Source organism: Symphodus melops (assembly GCF_947650265.1).
Source record: "Symphodus melops genome assembly, chromosome: 7".
Classification (NCBI taxonomy): domain Eukaryota; kingdom Metazoa; phylum Chordata; class Actinopteri; order Labriformes; family Labridae; genus Symphodus; species Symphodus melops.
The window spans coordinates 11,061,634-11,082,252 of NC_136697.1; the positions used below are offsets into that span (position 1 = coordinate 11,061,634).

Below are 20,619 nucleotides of genomic sequence, written 5' to 3' on the forward strand. Positions count from 1 at the left end.
AAACTCAGAAGAAAGTTGGAATAGCAAAACAAGAATTATAGCATGCCTCCCCTTTTTTAAAAATCCCAATCCAACCCATGTATGAAATTCAAACATATGTGTTTAATTGACTTGTTATCAGTCATTAAACGTATTACTTATACACTAACAAAGACTAATACAAGAGAGCAAACGTCCCTTGTCAGTTGAATAGGAGGAATCCTGTGATGTCCGTGGAAACATTGGGAGATTTAAAAATCAGTTCATTCATTTATCAGTAGACATATTCCTACCTGATACCGTGGATGTTCTTGATAGCATAGCTGATCTCACGCCGCATCTCTTTCTCATCACACTCCATCTTGGGGGAAACAGAGGAGGAGTTAAGACAGATGTGAAAATCAAGTTTAAAACTAATAAAGATGAGGGACAGACTGGTCGGAGAGATAGATTGATAAACGTTAGAAAAACAATTATAATTACAAGAAAAAAGGAGAATAAATGTGCTGCTGTAAGAGGACGTGAAAGGTGATCTAAGTAAATCATGAATAGCATAAACCTGATTTTAAGAAAAAAATCTGTGTGTGCGAAACATTCAAATAAATAGAATACAGCTGACTGTTCCTCTTGTTTTGTCGTCTTCATGTCTGATTTATCACCTTGACAAGCTCAAAGGGGAAACGCTCATGGAAGATACGGTTGATTTTTGCTCCACCAGACAGCTCCACTGTGTCCACCTGATCCCCTGAACCCTCAATCCTTTTGTCAAAGTCCACAGAGAACTGCTGCACCATCCTGTAACAAATCAAAATGACAAACACAAGCCCTCGTGTAACCTCGGATATCTAAATGCCAGGTTTTTTATTTTTTAAAAGAAGGAATGTTATAAGCTCTTGTTGTGAGAAAAACAGGCTACTGACTGCAGCAGCTGTTTGGTTTTGCGTGACGGGTCATCAGGTAGGTATCCCCGGTATTCCTCGGCCTCCTTGTCCAGAGCCAACAGCTGGGACTGCAGCTTACTGCGGAACGATGGCAGGGTGTCCCGGATGTGGTTCGTCAGTTGCTATAAACAGAAAGCCAGCAAAATACAACAAAATGTAATCACACATGAGCATCAGTAAGAAGATTACATTCTGGGTCTTCTAACAGCACAGAGATTTAAAATGTAAGACTTTTACTTCAACGAACAATAGTGCACAAACAGAAAGAGTGAAATCATAAATTATTAGGAACTAGAAACTGTGAGAGCATTTTCCACCTACTGACATCTTGTATCACCCACACTGATGTTTGGTACAACAGAAGTGGAAAAAAAAAAAAAAAGGCCGCCCTCTTATTAATCATGTAAAGTGCTCAGTTGGAAAGCTCCAGGAGAAAATCTATGATCACCTCGTTGAGCACTCTCTGCAGGCGCGGGGTGCCCATTTTATCCGCCATGTGCCTGTACGACGGGTGGGAAAAGAAGAACTTCCTCTCAGCCTCCAGAGCAGCCTTGATATCTTTCTTTCCATCTATGTCCTTCTGACTGCGATTCACCACTCCAATATAACCTGAGGATGAATAAACAGGGACATAAATTGAGAGACATAAGAAATCCCAATCCCAGGAGGGAGAGGCCGCGGAGGGTGGAATGGAAATAAGGTAGAAGGCCAGCGTTATTACAACCAGTGATAATTAACACAAAGAGAGAATTTGAGAGTGAATGAGAATAGCAAAATAATGTTTCACACACACACACACACACACACACCTCTTCGCAGTGGCAGCAGCTTGTTCTCCAGCACATCTCGTGCATCTGTGCCCTCGTCCATTAAATCGAGTTTGGTGATCACTCCAATAGTTCGTAGACCTAAAAAAGGCAGCAGAAAAGGTTTGGAACGGATGTGACTGTCTGCCCACTTTGATATGACCCAGTCATCTACTGCTTAGTAACTTTTCTGAACCGAGCCAATCTTCTTTTCATCATTTACAGGAACCCCTTTTAACAGCTTCTAAATAAATCGTGTTGTTTATCAATTCAACAAGCAGTTTGAAAAGCACCGTCAGAGGAAATAATTATTTGAGATTTTAAGCACATTGAAGGCTTTGTTTTTTAAAGGGGCTATATGTGACTTTGTCACATAATTAAATTGTGCTTTAGTCGTAGATAGTAAGAGAAGGGTTAGCTGATTTTTTGACGCCTGGTTCGATTTCCCGCAAAAGCTGCAGGAAGTGATGTCTCTGCGTGTCCTCGATGTCCTCCTCACACAGCTCTGCTTACGGAGAGCAACAGTTGTGCCTGACTGGATGGAGAATGAAACTAAGATAGAATCTGTTGTTACAAATAATCAATCAACCTCTAATTCAACACAGACTCCTTCGCAGACTCCAAGCAAAAGAAACCAGAAAAAGGTTTTATCTGTTGAAGATGGTCAGTCAAACTAGAATCTGACCAGCGTAAAGTGAACACAGGAGAGATTCTCCTTCATGGATGTAGCTTCCATCAGTTTTGAGGATAAAAACTAACCCAGAGAAGGCTTCACATTGAAAAGGTAAGATAATTCCTCTAGAACCTGTGAGTTTCACAGCCGATGAAGATGCTAACTCCTGTATGTACGAGCACGCAAGCGAAGGCAAGCAACAGGATGCTGGTGCAGTTAGCCTAGCCGCTTGCAGTGCTTTAATACCTAAGGGTTCAAATTAATTATCACTTGTCTTTTAAGGGTTACAAACCTTTATTTCCAAACAAGCTGAAGGTATGTCATGTGATTTTATTAAAGGAAACCAGGCTTAAGTTTCTTTGAGTTAAACTTTTTATGATGATGTTAAGATAACTTGAATGTTTCCTCTTTTGCTTACTTATATTGGATTCTACAGTTTAAATGCATCTTTATTCTCTTTCAGCATCTTTAGCTGTTAGCATCTTTCCTCTATACACTTCCTTTTAAAATTTTCCACCTTTCACTCTGTCTCCATTTCTGATATAATTCATCTCTCCCACAAGGTCACTGCGTCCGAGTACTCTGCTTCTTAGCTACTTCATCCTCTTCTCCTCTGTACTCCATTCCTGTCTGAAGGTCAAACTACGTGGGCATTATATTAATTTAATTTATTTCTCATTTCTTGACCTTGCTCAGCATCCCAACTGAGAAGCCTCTTTTTCCTCTTCCATCTTCATAGTCTATATGTTTCTTGAAATCCAGCCGTCTGTGTCAGATTTTCTTTTTCTTTCTATCTATCTATCTATCTATCTATCTATCTATCTATCTATCTATCTATCTATCTATCTATCTATCTATCTATGTTATGTTTCCACATTTAGGTGAGTGGTTAGATACCCTGCATCTGCTTCAGGTTACACTCCCCGAGCACATGGCCACCTTTCAGAGCTTCCTTTACTTCCATTCTGTTTTTCCACGTCTGTCCGACTACCTCTATAACTCTAAATCTCTTTTCCATCATCTCCATGCCCTTTCCTCACCCTGTGGATCCACGTCCTTGGACAGTTTCAAGGCATCAGAGTTGGCCAGGTCGGTGTTTGCTGGAGTGACGGCCAAAATCAAGCAGCTCTCTCTGGTGATGAACTGCATGATCATTTCCCTAATCTGCTGCTCGATGTCCACAGGCTGGTCTCCGACGGGCACCTTGGTGATCCCCGGCAGGTCGATGAGAGTCAGGTTCAGCACTGCAAAGTCACAGGGAGGAAATATAAGAACATTTTCACCTTCATGTGGCTTATTGCTAGTTAAAGGTGGAAAATCATTGTTTACTCCACATTGAGCTTGGATAGTCGTTGTCGCTTAACATCACTCTTTCAAGATGCAAAAACATGCAATGATTACCCAATTTTAAATATCTCACTCGTCACTGTTCTTTGTATGCACGTGTTGGATGGAAGTCTTTGACCATACACAGACTCAAACAGAGACTTAAACACTGGTATATGTACAAGCATATCTTAGGTCTAATTCCTTCATCAGTCAGGAGAATAAAGGGACTTAAAATGTAAAGGATCTTTTCTAATTGTCTGTCCCAAAAGTCAGAACTAAACCAGGGGGAAAAAAGTGTTGTTGTAGTTTGCTGCTCCCTTTACTTGAAATGACTTAGAAAAAGATCTGAAAATTAAACTGCTCTTGTTAGATTTATTGGGATATGAACACATCAGGCAGTCAATGTTCTTCCTAACGTGTTTGTGGATAATCTTGACAAATATTTTCTGTTTAAATTTGTCATTTTGTGTTTTTGTAAATTGTGCTGCTGCTTGTCTTTGCCAGGACACTCATCAAAAAGAGTTCCGTTCCTGGTTAAATAAACATGTCTTGTTTTACAACTGGCCAGCTTCGCAGTAACATTAATTTCTGCTTGAATAAATGAATGAAACCTTTATTGCCCATAATTTGCCTTAAAGCGGGAGCTTAAAACACAACACAAACAAACATGTACAGGACAGCACAGACAAAAACATTAAAGCAGCACATGATTAAATGAAGGATGTCAGTAGCAAGTTAAGGTGCAGAGTGCTGAGTTCATTCTGTATAACCACAGCTTATTAACCAGATGAATACTGTTTGTTCCCTATTTTGTACGGACAATGCTCTTCCATAACACTAAATACAAAAGGTCAATACTCTTTCAATAAAACTCTTGTAAAATAATTTCAGCGTCGTGCAAGTCTTGGAAAAGTGATCTTGTTATAGTAGAACTTTGAGCTGAGCTTTTAATTTAAAAATGTGTAAGCTGTAGGATGAGGAAGAACTAGCTAAATGACAATACACATGTAAATGTTACATGACTTTGTACATTTACTGCCGTTAAGCTTGAAAACATCTGAATTCACTAAACGAGCTAACAACATTTAGTATTTAAGCCAACATTGGAGAAATAATGTTCTCTAGTTTGATGCATCTTAAATCTCCAAATTTACAACAGTATCAAACAACATGTACGGTAATAGTGTGTGTAGGGCTGGGTCAGATACACACACCATACATATTACAGTATCTATGTTAGCTAGGCTAAACAACAGTTAGCTGCATGCCTTGGTGTAAATGTGGAGTAAAAACATGTACACAAAACAATGTGTGTCTCATTAAAAGCTGTCTAAACCTCTTTTAGTTAAAACTTTGACTACAATTTAGGGTGACAATGAATTGGTATAGTGCAACCATAAAAGCTAACAAGTAGTTGAACCTTGTGATAATAAGATATAATTCTGATGTTCTTTGAAGTGTATTGTGCATACTAACAGAAAGGATTACATTTAAATTGATAGCTACTTTCCAAGCAATTCCTATAGCTGTTTTCAAGCTATTCACCAAATATTTGCAATATCTGCAAGTAGCCAAGTGGCTGAGGATTTCAGATAATCAAAAAGTTCATTATTTTAATCTGAATTCTTTTCAAAGCTCTTGTGGAAAAAGGACCACATTCACATGAATAAATACATCTCGGACAATAGCATCAGTATAGTATTTGGAGCATGTCATATTCGGTCATATAATAAACACAGAGCAGCCTTCTTTTAGCTCCTCAGCATACAAATTCCTCTTTATATCATTATTTGTAAGCAGAGTCATATTCTTTGGGTCAGATGACCCAGTTTTTAAAACACTTTTTGCCAGCAAAAAGTACAAAGAGTGAGAAAATGATGACTCGCAGTGTGCACGCTCTATTTTGATTCAGAAGTGTTCTTGAAAGAAGAGAAAAGCTGAGTTGCATTATGGACTCTCACCATGTGGGGAGTAAACCCGCAGGTTAATGGGGACAGGAGATATGCCTTTGTTGGCCCCTGTGACACGGTCCGTCTCGGCCTCGATCTCTGCACGAACCTCATCAAAGTCTGTGAACTTCTTCCCTTTGCAATGCAGGAATTCAGCCCATTCTGACAGGAGGAAAATCAAGACCATATAACCTCGATTAGTGGCTCTGCTTTCTTGTGTATGAAAGCAAAACAAAATGACAGGGAAGAGGAAGGGGCATTTATACAGTGGTAAAAGCTTCATCCATGTGTATGTGCAAATGCTAGAATGAGTGGGTGTGTAAATGTGTGTGCTTCCACCTGCAGTGGCGCTGATAAGCTGCAGAACCAGGGGCCTGCGGGTGACAATGCCAGATCCACGGGGCAGGAAGTCCCTGAAGAAAAACAAACCTCATTAAAGTGTAGCCAAAACAAACATTTGTCAAAGAAGGCATATGAAGCATTATGATATCTTCATATTTTTCACTACTGAAGGGAACATTGCTTAGCTCTTGCTATAATGACATGCAAACTGTAGCTTCTTTAATGTCACTAATCTGTTATGGAATAAGCCAGTTAAATACAGAAAAAAGCCTATTCTGTAGCTTTTCCTGCTGCACCTTAAAGTGCTTCTACCCAAAAGAACCATCAGACCTGATAAACAACAGGTGACAATGAAAAGCTGCATCGCTGATGAGGAGCTTTCTCAGTTAAAATGGTGACTTCACCATTTCCTTAGAGGATCAACACTGACTCATGCTGCATGTTTATAGATGTGTGTCCAATAGAGGACACCACAGACTGCTACACCACCCACTAAAGGTATTTTCCAATAAACCTTATTAACACATATCGACCCCACGAAAAGCGACAGGTCCTCTTCTTGTCCATTCAGCACTGTGCAGAGACAGCTCAGGACAGATGGATCACTACTCAGCGTCTCAACTCTCAATGAGTGGACCAACAGAAAAAAAAATCAATGCATCAATCATGACCTGCACACGTGCCTGTTAAAATACATTTGAATGGAACTATTTGGTCGAACAAAGCAATGATGCTAGCAATAAAGCTAGTAGCACTGTGTTTTAGTTAACGAGGGAGGCAGGATGGAGTATCAACGAGAACATTGATCTGATACAACCTTCGACTCATAAAAAAATTAAAATAAAAATTCCAATTAACATTTACTTTTCTACAGTGAGTCGGACTCGGGATACTTCTTAATTATGTTCACTCTGTTGCTCTGAGCGTGATAATGAGAAAAAACACTGTAACAGTTGGAAGATATAGGTAAAAACAATTGACAATATAAAAAGTCATGTGCCTTATAAAAGCCAGAAAGTAGTAATCGTAGTTGACTTTTTTTTTTAATGTCTGGTAATTGTCAGACTTTGCTTCTGGACAAAATTTTAATTTACTTCAAGGAAATGTAACAGTATGTAGTGGCATACAGCTGTTAAAGATAATAATGCTTGTATTTTCTTCTTCTAACGTGCTGGTATCAGATCAAATTGGCCATTGTGAACGTTCAAGTAGCAGAATAAAAAAACGCATTACAAAGTTAAGAACTTGCAGTGACAGATGGCAAAAAAGAGGGTAAAGAATAAATACAACACTTAAAGATCCTTAATCATTTTAGTCGCTTCATTGGACCATTTCCCATGGGGCAACTCAGCAGCATCTTCTACTACACCAGTAAAAACAATGTAAAACTATCTTTAATACTTCTAAAACATGCTGTCTTAAAGAGCTACAGAAAATAATAAAGAGCTGTGTTTGCAGGCTGACTTGTGCCCAACATGGTCTGTAAATTGACCTCTTGTAAAAAAAAACATTATGTAGGGTCCCTTTGAGTATAGTCAGAAGACTAAAAAAGTGTGCTATACAAACTCATTTACCATTTACCTTTTTTTTTTTTTTTTTACCGTCATATCCCAGCATAGACACAAAAACAAAGCCAGAAGAAAAGCTACAATAAACAAAATAACCCCTATACTTCACGGCACTTAATTACTTTAAAATGCAGGGTTATAAAACTGAATGGAACCGTGTAATATTGATTGCAGAATAAGGCTTCAGATTACAGCACATCATGTAGTAGCTATAAGGCAGCTGTTCTGTCCAACATTTCTCAAGGAAGTGCTTGGTCCTTATCTTGATGTAAATATACACTCATGTGCAGCTGTTGATAAAACATCTGCCATGACTGACCAGAATCCAGGGCGAGATGATGAATATTAATGTGTTTCAGACACTGCTGCATGCACAGAAGGATTATGGTTTAAAATGGCAGTGATGCGTTTCTGCAATCTCCATTTTATGCAACAGAACATCAGAGTGGCATTTTTAGAGGGTCAGAAGCATATTAGAGAGTGTGAAAGAATGCTTGGGAACAAAAAAAAAAAGAAAGAAAGAAGAGATGGCTATTTCTAGTGACTGTGTGGGACTGCAGTTGGTGCTGATTGGGCCAAAAATCCCCAGGTGCTGCTCTAACCCAAATATGCCTGCCTTCCTGTGTCAGTAGCCACAAGGCAGTGGTGTTTGGAAATATTTAGGCTAATGCATGAAATAAATCTGAAGGTGTGTGCATTGACTTGGTGCATCAGTGACTTTAAGCTTCAGGGAGAGATGGTTTGAACTCTGCAGAGAGAGATTGGCCCCATAGGCCTCTTATGTCATCTTCAAGGTTAGCAAGAGAAGGGATTATACTATTCCTGGAGGTCAATTGTACCTGCCCACAAAGTTCTCCAGCACGGAGCTCTTTCCTGCACTCTGGCCGCCGACCACCGCGATCTGTGGCAGGTCCAGGTTGCAGGCTTGCCCGATGGAACTGAAGGCATCCTGCAGCTTGTTGACCAGTGGGATCAAGTCCTCCATGCCACGGTTTCCCATGGTGCCTTTAGACGGAGGGACTCCGGATCAACGAATGGAGAGAGAGAATGAGAGTAGGAAGGAGGAGAAGGAAGAGGAGGGAGGAGGGAGGATGTGTGGCGCTGCTATATTAGTCCAGGATACCGCGGCGCTTGTTGATGTAGTGAAGTCATCTAGCCGCGAGTTGCCCCGAGCCAAGCGAGGGTCGGAGCGACTGTGGAGACAGAGGAGAGAGGAGAGGGGGGGCAGAGAAGGGAGATATGAACGGACAGGGACAGACAATTGCGTAGTTGCTTCCAACAACCAACATAACCTCTTGCACACAGACACACACAAACACACGCATTCACACACACGCACGCACGCACGCACGCACACACACACACACACACACACACACACGCACGCACACACACACGCACGCACAAACACACTGAAGCCTATAGTTTCAAGGGCATTTGTTGATTGGAGCTCCATTAAGCAAGATTGAGCAAAATGGTGCGTTCAAGGCTTCATAAAATCCCCCACAAATCACGCATAATAACAGCAAAGGAAAGCGTCCTTTTTCTGCGTGCAGACAAACAGAAATAGCGTCTGTTGAAAATAAACAATAGTTAAAATCACATATGTATCACAATGTTGTTCTGGACGTACCCCGCCTCAGTATTTCTTTGGTGTTTTCACTATCCGATGGTCCAGGTCGCTGTCCGGTGCTGAACCGACGCGCAGATCAGGCAGCAAAGACGAGTGACCAGACTCTGCACGATTACACAAGCACCACTTGCTGGATCGTATATTCCCGTGCATTAATTGCAGTGTTCCTGTAGATTTTTCGTTTAGATAAGGAGGATGTCACAGCGGCTTCATCCCGAAAACAAATTCCGCTTTGACAGATTAATCATTTTCGCCCTCTCCTGCGCTCCGCGGTGCAATTGCGAAGCTGCGTCTGCACTGGTACTGACGAGGCGGAGGACCAATGGATAGCGCCAAATTGGAGAGGGGGAGCGAAATGCACCACCCCCATTGGCTGAGTAGGTACAGGTTAGTCCTACCTGAGCCCGCCCCCTGTTTACATCCGTGCCATATCTGCCGCTGTGACTCATGCGGCACGGCTGCGCATCGCTGCAACAGAGGAGGGGGACGCGCTCCTTCAGATCCTGCAGTAGGAGCAGGAACCAGCAGCATCTGTCGTGAATTTCAGACATGGTACGCAGTGACAGTCATTTTATGTCGCCGTTCTGTGTGCATGTTAAGACGTCGCTGTGATTAAATGCATCATCCGTTAGCCTTCATTAATACGTTTTAAAACGTGAAGCCTGGAAGGGTTCACTTGAACTGGACACAGACGTGTTGTTCTCGCTCACAGATTGTCACTGCAGGCCGAGACTAGTGAAGGCGGTCATGCATAAAAGGACGCTGACATTCTCTATCGGGACAACCTCTGTGTCTCATCAAGTGTCTGTCCTGCACTCGATGCCTATCATGAAATGATCTAATTTGCTAATTTGATCTTCAAGCCCATTTGCAAAGACATTGAAATGGATCTGATGCACATCGAGGACACAGGGCTTTGTGCACCCTCATCCGTTTGCTTTGGACGTTAAAGTCATATCGATTTAGTCAGGATTGGACCTTTTCATTATGGTCAGGCCTCTTGAGAGGTCTCTACTGGGCCCATCGTGTTGTAGTGAGCTGGTCCATCACTAGATGGCAGTAAGCATCCAGTCACTCTTTGTTTGGGATTTGTTCATAGCTGCAATTATTTAATTAAAATGTATTTCTAAACGAAAATTAAACCTCAAGGAAATCCTTAAAGACACATTTGTTCACATCATAGAGACGTGCGTTTCAGATGCTTCAAAAAGGTTCATGTCGATATTGGAAGAAGAAAAAAAAACTAAACATTGGGGCTTAAAAGTGTCTGGTAGTCTTTATAAATTCTGGTGCTTATAGAAAACAAATGTAAATTACTGAATTCATGATGACTCACAATGATGTATTAACTGTCAGACTAGACTCCTGTGGTTTATCTCAGGCTTGATCTCTGTGACCTTACCTGACGGAGGACAGGATGTGTTGGCATGGCTATCAAGTGACATCAACACCTCTCTCTCTTACTGAAGCATCCCTTTTATGTCCAGCCAAAGATCGTGTTTCCTGAGGTATCTGGGGTGACAGAGGAGTTTGTCTCAAGTTCAGTATTTCAGGCTTAAAATATAGGTTGTCTCTGTTTTTAGACCGGGACCTGGTTGCTCCCTTTGACTGCCACCTGCCCCCTTTTAGCACAGACGCCATTTAACCGGGATCCAAGGATGATTCAGGGACCTCTGAGAAAGGCTCACCTGATCAATGCAAGACTATTCTAATTTATTGACTTGGTAGGTTTTTTTCAGGTTGGATATGAAGCATACAACTTAAGTATCTCTTAAGTTAAAGGAGTAACTTACATATAAGTAATATGCTTGTTTGTTTCAGAGGATTACAGGTTACTAGTGACTGAACACAGAAAATAAAACAGAATCATAGAATTCAGAGCATTCCCATTTTGTGTTACAAACTTTATGTGGTCATAAAAGATCAACAATCCAACATAAGGACATTTCCATACTTGTATTTATTTTATTTTGCCTTCTACTAAATGTTTGTGAATATAGAGTCGAATGTAGGTGATACCAGGAGTATGTATTGTTTGTCTAGCTTTGCCTATGTGAGAGCTACAGTTGTGCAGGTGTACAGTGTACCTTTAGTTTCATCAGGTGGGTGAATTAATGTTGAAATTAAAGATGCTCCAGAGGCACGTGAGTTCTGTTTACATGAAATGCAGGACATTGTGCCTCTGTGTGTAACTGCATGTGTGCAATTGTTTGCCATTGTATGAGTGCGTTTGAAATAAGAGACAGATGGTGGAGTGCTGGTGGAAAACAAATTATTGGCTCAAGGTCAAACGGAGTCCAGGGAGAGTAGTTAGCAACATGTTGGTCTCTGCACCACTCCATCAGCAGCCTGAATCATCCATTACTCATTGCAGCGTTGTGTTTGGACAGGAGGTTCTGTCTAGTCCCTTATCAGAGTCCAACAAATAAAAAAAACCTTATTGTGTCCAGTTTAAGTAGTACCAAACCATTGGCTGAATGAAGGTTGTTTTCTACAGAGCCAAACAAGAATACATGAATACATCCTATAAGGCATCTGCTGAATTTGATACATTTCTGATTTATATCTCTTCAGAGGAAAGGAATTCAGTTGATCTGCCCTTTTTTTCCTCAGATGAGATTACCTGATGAATCTGACAAGGAGAATTAATGTTATTTCAAGATGAAAACTGGCCGAAGTTTGAGCTGTTGCTGGTTCGCAAACTATTTATGGCTCAGAATTCACAGATTTTTATTTTTGTCCCTTATTGAGTTTGGCCAATAGCTTTTAAATCTTAGCCTGACATGCAGGGGAGAAGGGCTCTGTTGTTAAACTGTCGTCAATAGGTGGGAAAAACTGGCCCCATTACGTAATGCACACCTTTACATAGCCTACCGGTAGTCACAAACTGCACGACACACACAGAAGGAACGGTTAGTGTCATAGGTAGGAAAAGAGGAATTTACAGTAACTGTTGAATGTGCATATTAGATCCAGTGGAATCCCGTAAACCCATACTTATAAAAAAACATCGTGCCTGAAGGGTGACGCTCGAAGAGATATTACTGGAATTATAATGAACAGGAATTCCAATACTTTAACACTGTGTAATTAGATGACGCAATGTCACACAAAAAAACAGACGCACAAACATTAGCCAGGATGATTTCAAGGGAAATACTTAGGGTGCTGAAATATATGATACAAGCATTCTCAGGCAAACATCACTTTGTTGTTCATATTTTTTTCAAACAAATATAATTTCTATTAATTGCATTTTAATTTAGTAACAAGTCAGGCTATAATTCTTACCTTTCACAATTCTGACATATTGGCTGCAAAGTTGTCAATGCTAGTAATGCTAGTGGTCCACTACTGCAGTGTAGACACCTAAATAAATTACCTTTCAATTTGGCATTTGTAGTAGAGCCATGAAAAAGCCCAAATTAGTCGTCTCTCATCTTCTGTTCAGTGCGGATATGCAAATTTGAACGTATTGTTAGTCAATAACTATTTTCATATTTTGCCTTGTTTGTTCAATACATATCTTAAAGGTGTTAAAGAATTAATATATAAATTGGACACGTAGCATTTAAAAATTGATACTTCAGTCCAGATTCAAAACATTACAGACCACCCCTCCCCCCAGGGTCAGACACTGAAGCTTCAGTGTTTAGCCAGCCCTGCATCGGTTCAGCTCACTTGGCCGGTTCCAACTCTGTGAAACCTGTTGGTTTGCTGTTTGCTCAGCTAACTGAGGGATTTCCAAAATGGCCGTGTGAGGGTGCGTTAAAACCGCCTGCCATCACTAGCCAAATACAGATCATTCTAGACCAGAATCAAAACTTAGAAAAATGACATGCTGGCTGCTGCATTGTTGTCAGAGAAGCCAGTATTTGAACATGGCATGTTATATAATTGTTTAGCATGTGTTGGTAGGTAGATTCTGTTGTTTGAGAGCCAGGCAGAGTGTTTCCTTGCTTAAACCTTTACTAGTTGAAACGTAATACTGAACACAAATAGAACAGGTAAGGGTGTATAAATCTTTCCATCTACTTCCAGGCAAGAAACTAAAAGAAATACATTTTCAAATACGTCACCTCATTCACACAGTGGCCTTTTTAGTTTAGTGAAAAACAATAAAGAGTATAATGCAGGGAACCTCCTCTCAACGGGAACAACAGAATCACCTCGCCCACTTGCTCTCAGTGACTGTTTCAGAACATTACAGGCTGCATTCAAACATCTGCACACCAAGACGATATGTGAACATCTAACCAGGGGGCTCAAAGGAAGAAAAAAAAGATTTAGCTCTTTACATTCACACATGCACCTGACTTGGACAATTTCAGGACATTTTCAGGAGAGTAGCGCATATGGGACTATATAACACAATGACTGTGTATTAAAAATGCCCCTCTGCTGCCATGTCTGCATCAGTAATATGAACCTCTGGTGTAACACCTACGTTGAGCTGTCAGAGACCAAACAACACATTCTGTGCTACTGTGAGGCCAAGGTTTCAAGTGTGTAGGCGTGTGAGCCACTGTGATTATATCCTCACAGATACAGCCGACAGAAGCAGGCCAATTTAATGCATTTTTCTGAAACACCTCACGCTGAACTCTCATGTACCAATTTAATACAACAGAATTAAACACTGATTAACATTCAGCACCATCAATTTCTCCCTACGCGTCAAACACCATGACTCATTTGAGCTGCAGAACCTATCAGCTTAAATATACAGTTCAGCTCGTAATGTTACGTTGTAGACCAGCACTGTGACATGTGAAAATGTCCCCAATACATTTAGATAGGAGTTGTGTTTGAGGGTATTACACTTTGTGAAGGAATCACTCTAGTCTGTATCCACGAGGCAGACTGGCATCCAAGTAGACGCACGTCATGCAACACTTCACACCTGTAAATGCATTTCTGGCGGGCCAATGATTGGGAGGGACACTGGAAAATGATGTTGACACTGTCTCAGTGACTCAAAGCCCCCTTTCCTGTAAAATCACCAATCAGAGTGCAGTGGCTGCAAGTAAACAAATCTGACAGCACGCGTTTCATTTTCAAAAAATTGTCCCCTCTCAGCATTCACACTGTTTCTCTCATCTGTTTAGTTTTTCTTTTGCTCTGCCAATGTCCCAAACAGCCCTCCTTCTGTTTCCTGTTGCATAATGTTATTAAATTCCTATTTAAACTAATGCAGCAGTAAAACGTCCCTTCTGATTTAAACTCGGGGAACAAAAATACTGCCAAGGATTCTGGGTTTGTACTTTGAGAAGACTGCCAAAATATCAACAGGACTCTCATATTTTTCATTCTTTCTCCATCTGATGAAATCAATTATCTACAACTAATCATTTTTATTAAAAAACAGTTAAAAGGCCTGTATGCAAAGAATACACAGTTATATTTAAGGCATTAAGACTGGGTTGTTGAAGAACTCACTGCTTGCTCAATTTATTGTAGTGCAAATATTCTTGTCAACCAGCATTTCAGTAAGCAAAGATTTATAAAGTAAAACAGTCTGCATGGAGCTTGAAAGGGTCAAAACGACATAACCTGTAAATAATCACCATTTGAAGCGTTTTTTAGCTTTTTGGACTGCAACCATGCACTGCACTGAAAAAGAAGACACAGAGTCTTAAATCACGAACCTTTGGCTCCACCAGAAACTCTGGAAAGTTTAGTTACTCCGAGAACATCTTCAGACAGCACTGTAGGTAAAGAAGTGGCGTAGTGCAGGGTATACGCAGGTATATAGAGAGTATACACACATATTCTTTGCTCTCCATAAAGTTTACCCACTTCTAAATCGTGTCTGATTCACACCACTAACTGATTGTTGATCATATTCAGTAAGATTCTGCAATTCCAAGATCCTCTCTACTCCACCACCGGGTAAAGGCTTCCAAGATCGCTGTTAGCTTAGTGTGAGCATTTCAAGACTAGGCTAGCTTCCAGATTTCACGACACTGACTAATAGTCTAAGATTAAAGCTACTGTTGTGAAAATATAAGTGGAAATACTGGATATTTAAAAGTTAGGGCTAATGCTATAGTTGGCAATTAAAATCTTTGTGAGGCAAAAAGTGTGTACAAGTATATGAAAGTTGCAACAGTACATGGAGGCCCAGCATCTCTGAGTGATCCTATAAGTGACCAAAGGACTATAACACATTGTGCAAACCTTTGTCATATCCAACACACAAACACTGAGTCCTTGCTGCCAGGTGAGCTGCTTCAGCATTCAGGAGGAATGCCTTTGTAAGACGATGTGTGCACGCTGTGATCCTCCGCTTGCTTTTTACAGGTTGTCTGAGTCGCTACGTTATGTAAGAAGACACACCTCAGTGGTAAAAACATTGTGGAATACCAGTGCCTTTCCATAGGTCGTAAAACGGACAGGTTAACTAGGCAACGGATTGAGCCTGTGGGACCAAACACAGATGTGCACTGTGAGCTACCTTTGAGGGTAAACAGGCTGTTGGTACTTAAGATGGAATATTTTCTAACTGAAAACAGCATGTTGGTTTGGGGAAAAAAATGAAAAAGGTAGTTGAGACAAACGTAGAGGAAGTATTACCAGCATACAGACCTTAAAGACCAAAACATGTTTTTGCAAACTTACAAAGGGTACACTTGTGTAGGTGATAGATGTTCTTTTCCTCTCTCCAGGTCTGAACCAGACAAAGTCCCAGACGAAATTAATGCAGACAGCTGCAAGACAGCTGGGCTCCAAGTCTCCGATGATGTGAGAAAAGAAAGACAAACAGCATGATTTTGATTTAAAGAAAGCTTCTGTTTTCAGTAATGTGCCCAGTAAAATAACATGTCACTTACCTTTAAAGCCATGTTTTAAGCTGTGCTAGTGGAACAGATTGGCCCTGACAGTCTATGAGTCTCATGGTCAGTAAGTCAGTACTCTAAACTTTGATCCAAACAAATATTTCTACAGGATGAATGACTGAATTACTTACTGTCAACATTTTGTACAGATATTTCAGGTCCCCAGAAGACAAAGCCAAAAGATTGCAGTGATCTCCTGACTTTTTCTGTAGCGCCACCTTGAGGTTGAAATGTGATGTCTTGAGGACGTCTGGAGTTTTTGTTATCACATTTGGAATATGTACTTCATCTATTTTGCACAGACAATGAATTCCAATGGCTTTTTGGATACTGGATGTTTTTTTTACCACCACTGTAAAGTAAAGTCATTTTCTGCATGTCAACAGGTAAGACAAGTAGGAGGCCCCTGAAGGCTCAAAAACTTAAAACAAAGCAGTTTCAGAAAACCTCCCTAAGGGGCCCCACCTGACAGCACTCACTCCCGCTGCACTGTTATGCATCACATTATTGCAGTGAAAACCAGAGTTTGTCAATGAACGTAAACAAAGAAAATGAAGATGAATTATACGTCTATAGGAGACACATAGCCACATACAGTGATGGGGATATATGATGGTTGGAGGGCCCCCAAAAGGATTTTTGCCCAGGGCCTCCATCAGACTCTAGTATCACTACTGGACTTGTGATTGTTTTCCATGCAAATTTCAAAAAGGTGGCAATGATAAAAACTGACAGGGAAAAACCTGCACCTTTCTGTATGGCACAAATACAATTTTTACTTGTTGTAGTCACAAATACTGTAATAATAGAAGAGCACAACACAGACGGGAGGAAACAATTTGTGTTTCGATGTGTTTTTTAACTTAATTTAATTTGACCATGCTAGTCGTATTTTGTTATCATTCTATTGATGCAATGATGTAGTCTCACAACTGTACAATGTTACAAGTTGTGTGCATATTTCAATGTAAAAATTGAATACATGAAAAGGGCAATAGTAAACATCCCCATGCTTGGACGGCTCCATGTGGCTTTAATGTGAGGTTTGCTGAGAAGACAACCACACCATGTCTTCATTCCTCTCCAGATCTCCCGCCGATCCTCCTGTGCCAGACATCCTGCCCAGCCGGAGAGGGGAGAGTTGTACCGGTTTGGGTTCAGAGCCTCTACTGTTGAGCCTTAATATCACTCAGTGCCCGGGCCATAAACTCAGTTTAATGTGAATCATGTGCTGATTTAACAGTACAACGATCAGTTATGGAGGAAGTAAACAGCGCAGCAGGTGAACATCAGTAGACACATAAAGAGGTGCTGTCCAGTCAAAACAACCTGCAAAGACATACCAACTGCTGAGACACAATGAAAGAATTCTGTACAGGAAAAAACAAGTGTATTTTTCCACTGATACTATGTGATTTTCACTTGTTTGTCCCTTTCAGCACTCAACGACCACAAATAACACCGAAAAGAAGACACACATGGACAAACACTCCACACACCCCAGGCTATGTTTCCCTCCCTAACACACTTTCAGTCCCCTCCTCTCTCTGACAGTTAACTGTATAAATATCCCACTCGCAGCATTGCTGGGATTCAGACACCGGCTTGCCCTGACCAAAGGAACTCAGAGAAACAAGCCAACATCAGAAAGAAACATCTAGAATCAGGCGGAGACTGTATCTACTGCAGAGAGAAACAAATAAAGAGAACATTTTTCCAAACTAAAGGATCATAACTTACTTTGACCCTCCAATATGTGGCTCAAGGTTTTTCTCTTGTGTGTTTCCTGCTTTACCCTGTCCACCTTCAGCCAGACCCAAGATCGAGCCTCCCTCCATCGCTCCAATGATCGAGCCGGGCGCTGCCAGTACACCTTCACCGTAGCCAGCCCAGAAGAGTCCAGCTGCTCTGGAAACAACATGAAACCAGAAGTGGACGGAGTTTTGTCCCGACTAACCCTGCTGGAGGCTCTGGTCAGCCGCTTGATAGCAGGAGAGGACGGAGGTGCAGGAACAGGGGTCGGAACAACTGAAGAAGGTCTTCAAGAAGCTTTCACACAAGTTACAGGGGAAAGAAACCAGCTGCAGCAGGATAAGGACCAGCTGAACAGGCAAGTCCAGGAGCTGCAGAAGAGGCTCGAGGAGCTGAGTGCAGAGGCTGAGAGTCTGAGGCACAAACCCTGCCAGCAGACACACATGTCAGGGGGGAATCCACGTGAAAACAGACCTGCAAGTGGTACGTACATCATCGTGTGAAAAGGGAAAAACCTGCACAATATAAAGTTTAGTTAACAGACCTCTGCACCTGAAAGAGAAGCGATTTCTTTGGGTCGTGTAAAAGGTTTTCCTTTACAGATGGTGACAGGTAAACAAACAAAAAAAATCCAAACGTTTTGCAAGTTATGGCTCGTTATTATTTAAGCTTTTTTTGTTTGTTTCTTGTTTTTTAAAGGATTTTTCACTTTGTTGACTTTGATTATGAAAAGCCGAGTCAGACAGCAGTAAAGCTGTCCAATGCAGAGTGAGCGGTTTGGAATTTACAACACGGACTCTTCTTTTACGACTTTGTCAGTCAAGCATGTCCGTTTATGTGAGCGTGATCATTTTCAGGAGAGCAAAAGCATTTTTATAGATGTAAATAAATCAGAAACTTCGACTTCTTGTGTTTAGATAGTGGCTACCTTTAACTTTTATGTCAGACTGCAATCATTTGGACGTGCTAAAATAACAGTCATGTTAACATGAGTATTTGGCTTTATTTTACATTCTTTAATGTAGTTCTCCTTTACTGTGTCATTCAGACCCTGCATTTGATACTGGGAATGGTTCCTACCAAGAGATGAAGGCTGAGATAACAGAGGTTCCAGCGTCCCATCTCATTCCTGAGGGAAACTTCACAGGTAACTCGATTTTGTGGTTGCTCAAGTCATCCTAGTCATCGCCTTAGAAATCACTGCAAATATGTGATAATAGTTAGATCACAAGACTGTGATATCATTTTTTCAATGATATCACGGTCTTGTTTTTTCTTTATTTCCCTTCAGTTTTTTGATGTGTATGTAGCTGCCCTCAAAATATGTAACAAATGACATTTTACTTTGTTTCTTTTTGCAGGTTGTGGCGAACTGCAGTCAGTGGGAGACCCTGTGATGCACAGAAAGGCTGACAGCATCACAGGAAAATACGGAGTGTGGCTGCAGGATCCGGAGCCACAAGGTGAGCTCTACACCAACAAGACTGCTTGGCGTATCGATGCGGTGGGCAAAGATGTCCGCCAGCTCTTTGCATATGAAGACATGGATCAGTTCTCCCGAGGATTTCCCATGAAGGTCCTGGTCCTGCCTGAGCCTGTGGAGAGCACAGGGGCAACCATGTACCGAGGATCCCTCTACTACCAGCGCAGGCGCAGTCGTACTCTGATCCGATACGATCTGACCTCAGAGAAACAGGCATCACGATCAGACTTGCCTCATGCCGGCTTTCATGGTCAGTACCCATACTCCTGGGGTGGCTACACAGACATCGACCTGGCAGCAGATGAGCAAGGCTTGTGGGCGATCTACAGTACCAGCAAGGCAAAGGGTGCAATTGTGATTTCCGAGCTGGACCCAGAGAGTCTTGAGGTAAAGAGAAGCTGGGAGACTAACATAAGGAAGAGCACAGTGGCCAATGCTTTTATGGTATGCGGTCGTCTGTACACAGTGGCCAGCTACACTGCGGCCAACACCACCATCAACTATGTGTTTGACACAGCTACCGGAGAGGGGCGAGCTGTAGCCGTCCCCTTCAAGAACAAGTACCGGTACAATAGCATGGTAGACTATAACCACGCCCAGAGGAAGCTGCACGCCTGGGACAACTTCCACATGGTCACCTATGACATCAGACTGGGGCGGGCCAATCAGAGCAGAAGCTAAAGAGGACACAGACAAAGAGATAATGCTGTTAAAGGACTGTGAATAAGATGTATACTCATTTGCATACACAGAGATTATATCAAGCCGCGGTGTTTTAATTGTACTTTCATCTTTAAATTCTATTTTTCTATTACTATCATCTAGCAACTGAAATAAAGTCATAACAGTTGCATTAGCTTTAAATGAGCACTTACAGATTTTGGTGATAATAACAAATTGTAGTCGTGATTTAAATTGGAAATATTTGTGCTACTTGTTTATAGAAGTTAATGTTATTTATGTTTTCAATAAAAACAGTTTAAAAGGATGAACCTGTTTTTCTTTCATACATTTATTTTTGCAATTTAGTTATCAGTGATCAGTTATTAATGATGAACAGCGTATTTATGCTGGCTCTTAGTGCAAGTAGTGTATCTTTATGTTGTATTTTTGCATATCATTTAACTTATTTATGTACTCGTACTATGAATGGAGGCTTAAAAATGTGACTGTACAGTAGGCTAGCTGGCAAACAAGAGTAGCTTACATATTGCCATATTTGTGTGTTTAGCTTACCTGCATTAGGATTTATTCAAACTTGCAGAAAGCAAGGCAGCTTCTCCGTTATGGCTCCTGAACATCTTGAAATGTAAGGACATTTACCA

General features: G+C 41.1%; 2 protein-coding genes across 3 annotated transcripts in view; one reads left to right on the forward strand and one right to left on the reverse strand.

The window, feature by feature from the left end:
- dnm3b (dynamin 3b) overlaps positions 1-9,508 on the reverse strand; it is a 21,618-nt gene extending 12,110 nt beyond the window's left edge. Inside the window, exons 1-10 of the mRNA XM_079347337.1 lie at positions 9,221-9,508; positions 8,427-8,780; positions 6,017-6,090; positions 5,690-5,839; positions 3,440-3,643; positions 1,730-1,828; positions 1,369-1,529; positions 900-1,042; positions 639-774; positions 273-340 (exon numbers count right to left, since the gene is read on the reverse strand). Coding sequence (XP_079203463.1) covers positions 273-340; positions 639-774; positions 900-1,042; positions 1,369-1,529; positions 1,730-1,828; positions 3,440-3,643; positions 5,690-5,839; positions 6,017-6,090; positions 8,427-8,587 — 1,196 coding nt within the window. The 5' untranslated portion in view covers positions 8,588-8,780; positions 9,221-9,508. The remainder of the gene's footprint in view (positions 1-272; positions 341-638; positions 775-899; positions 1,043-1,368; positions 1,530-1,729; positions 1,829-3,439; positions 3,644-5,689; positions 5,840-6,016; positions 6,091-8,426; positions 8,781-9,220) is intronic.
- LOC306826183 (myocilin-like) lies at positions 2,423-20,152 on the forward strand. Of its 2 annotated transcripts, XM_079347345.1 has the most exons (4): positions 2,423-2,510; positions 17,870-18,294; positions 18,860-18,958; positions 19,173-20,152. In XM_079347345.1, the coding sequence occupies exons 2-4, from the start codon at positions 17,979-17,981 to the stop codon at positions 19,973-19,975; spliced, it is 1,218 nt and encodes a 405-aa protein (XP_079203471.1). In that variant the 5' UTR covers positions 2,423-2,510; positions 17,870-17,978; the 3' UTR covers positions 19,976-20,152. The 2 variants fall into 2 exon arrangements, with proteins under 2 accessions (XP_079203471.1, XP_079203470.1); XM_079347344.1 differs by lacking the exon at positions 2,423-2,510 and having other exon boundaries at positions 17,573-18,294.
- Positions 20,153-20,619: the final 467 nt, after the last annotated feature.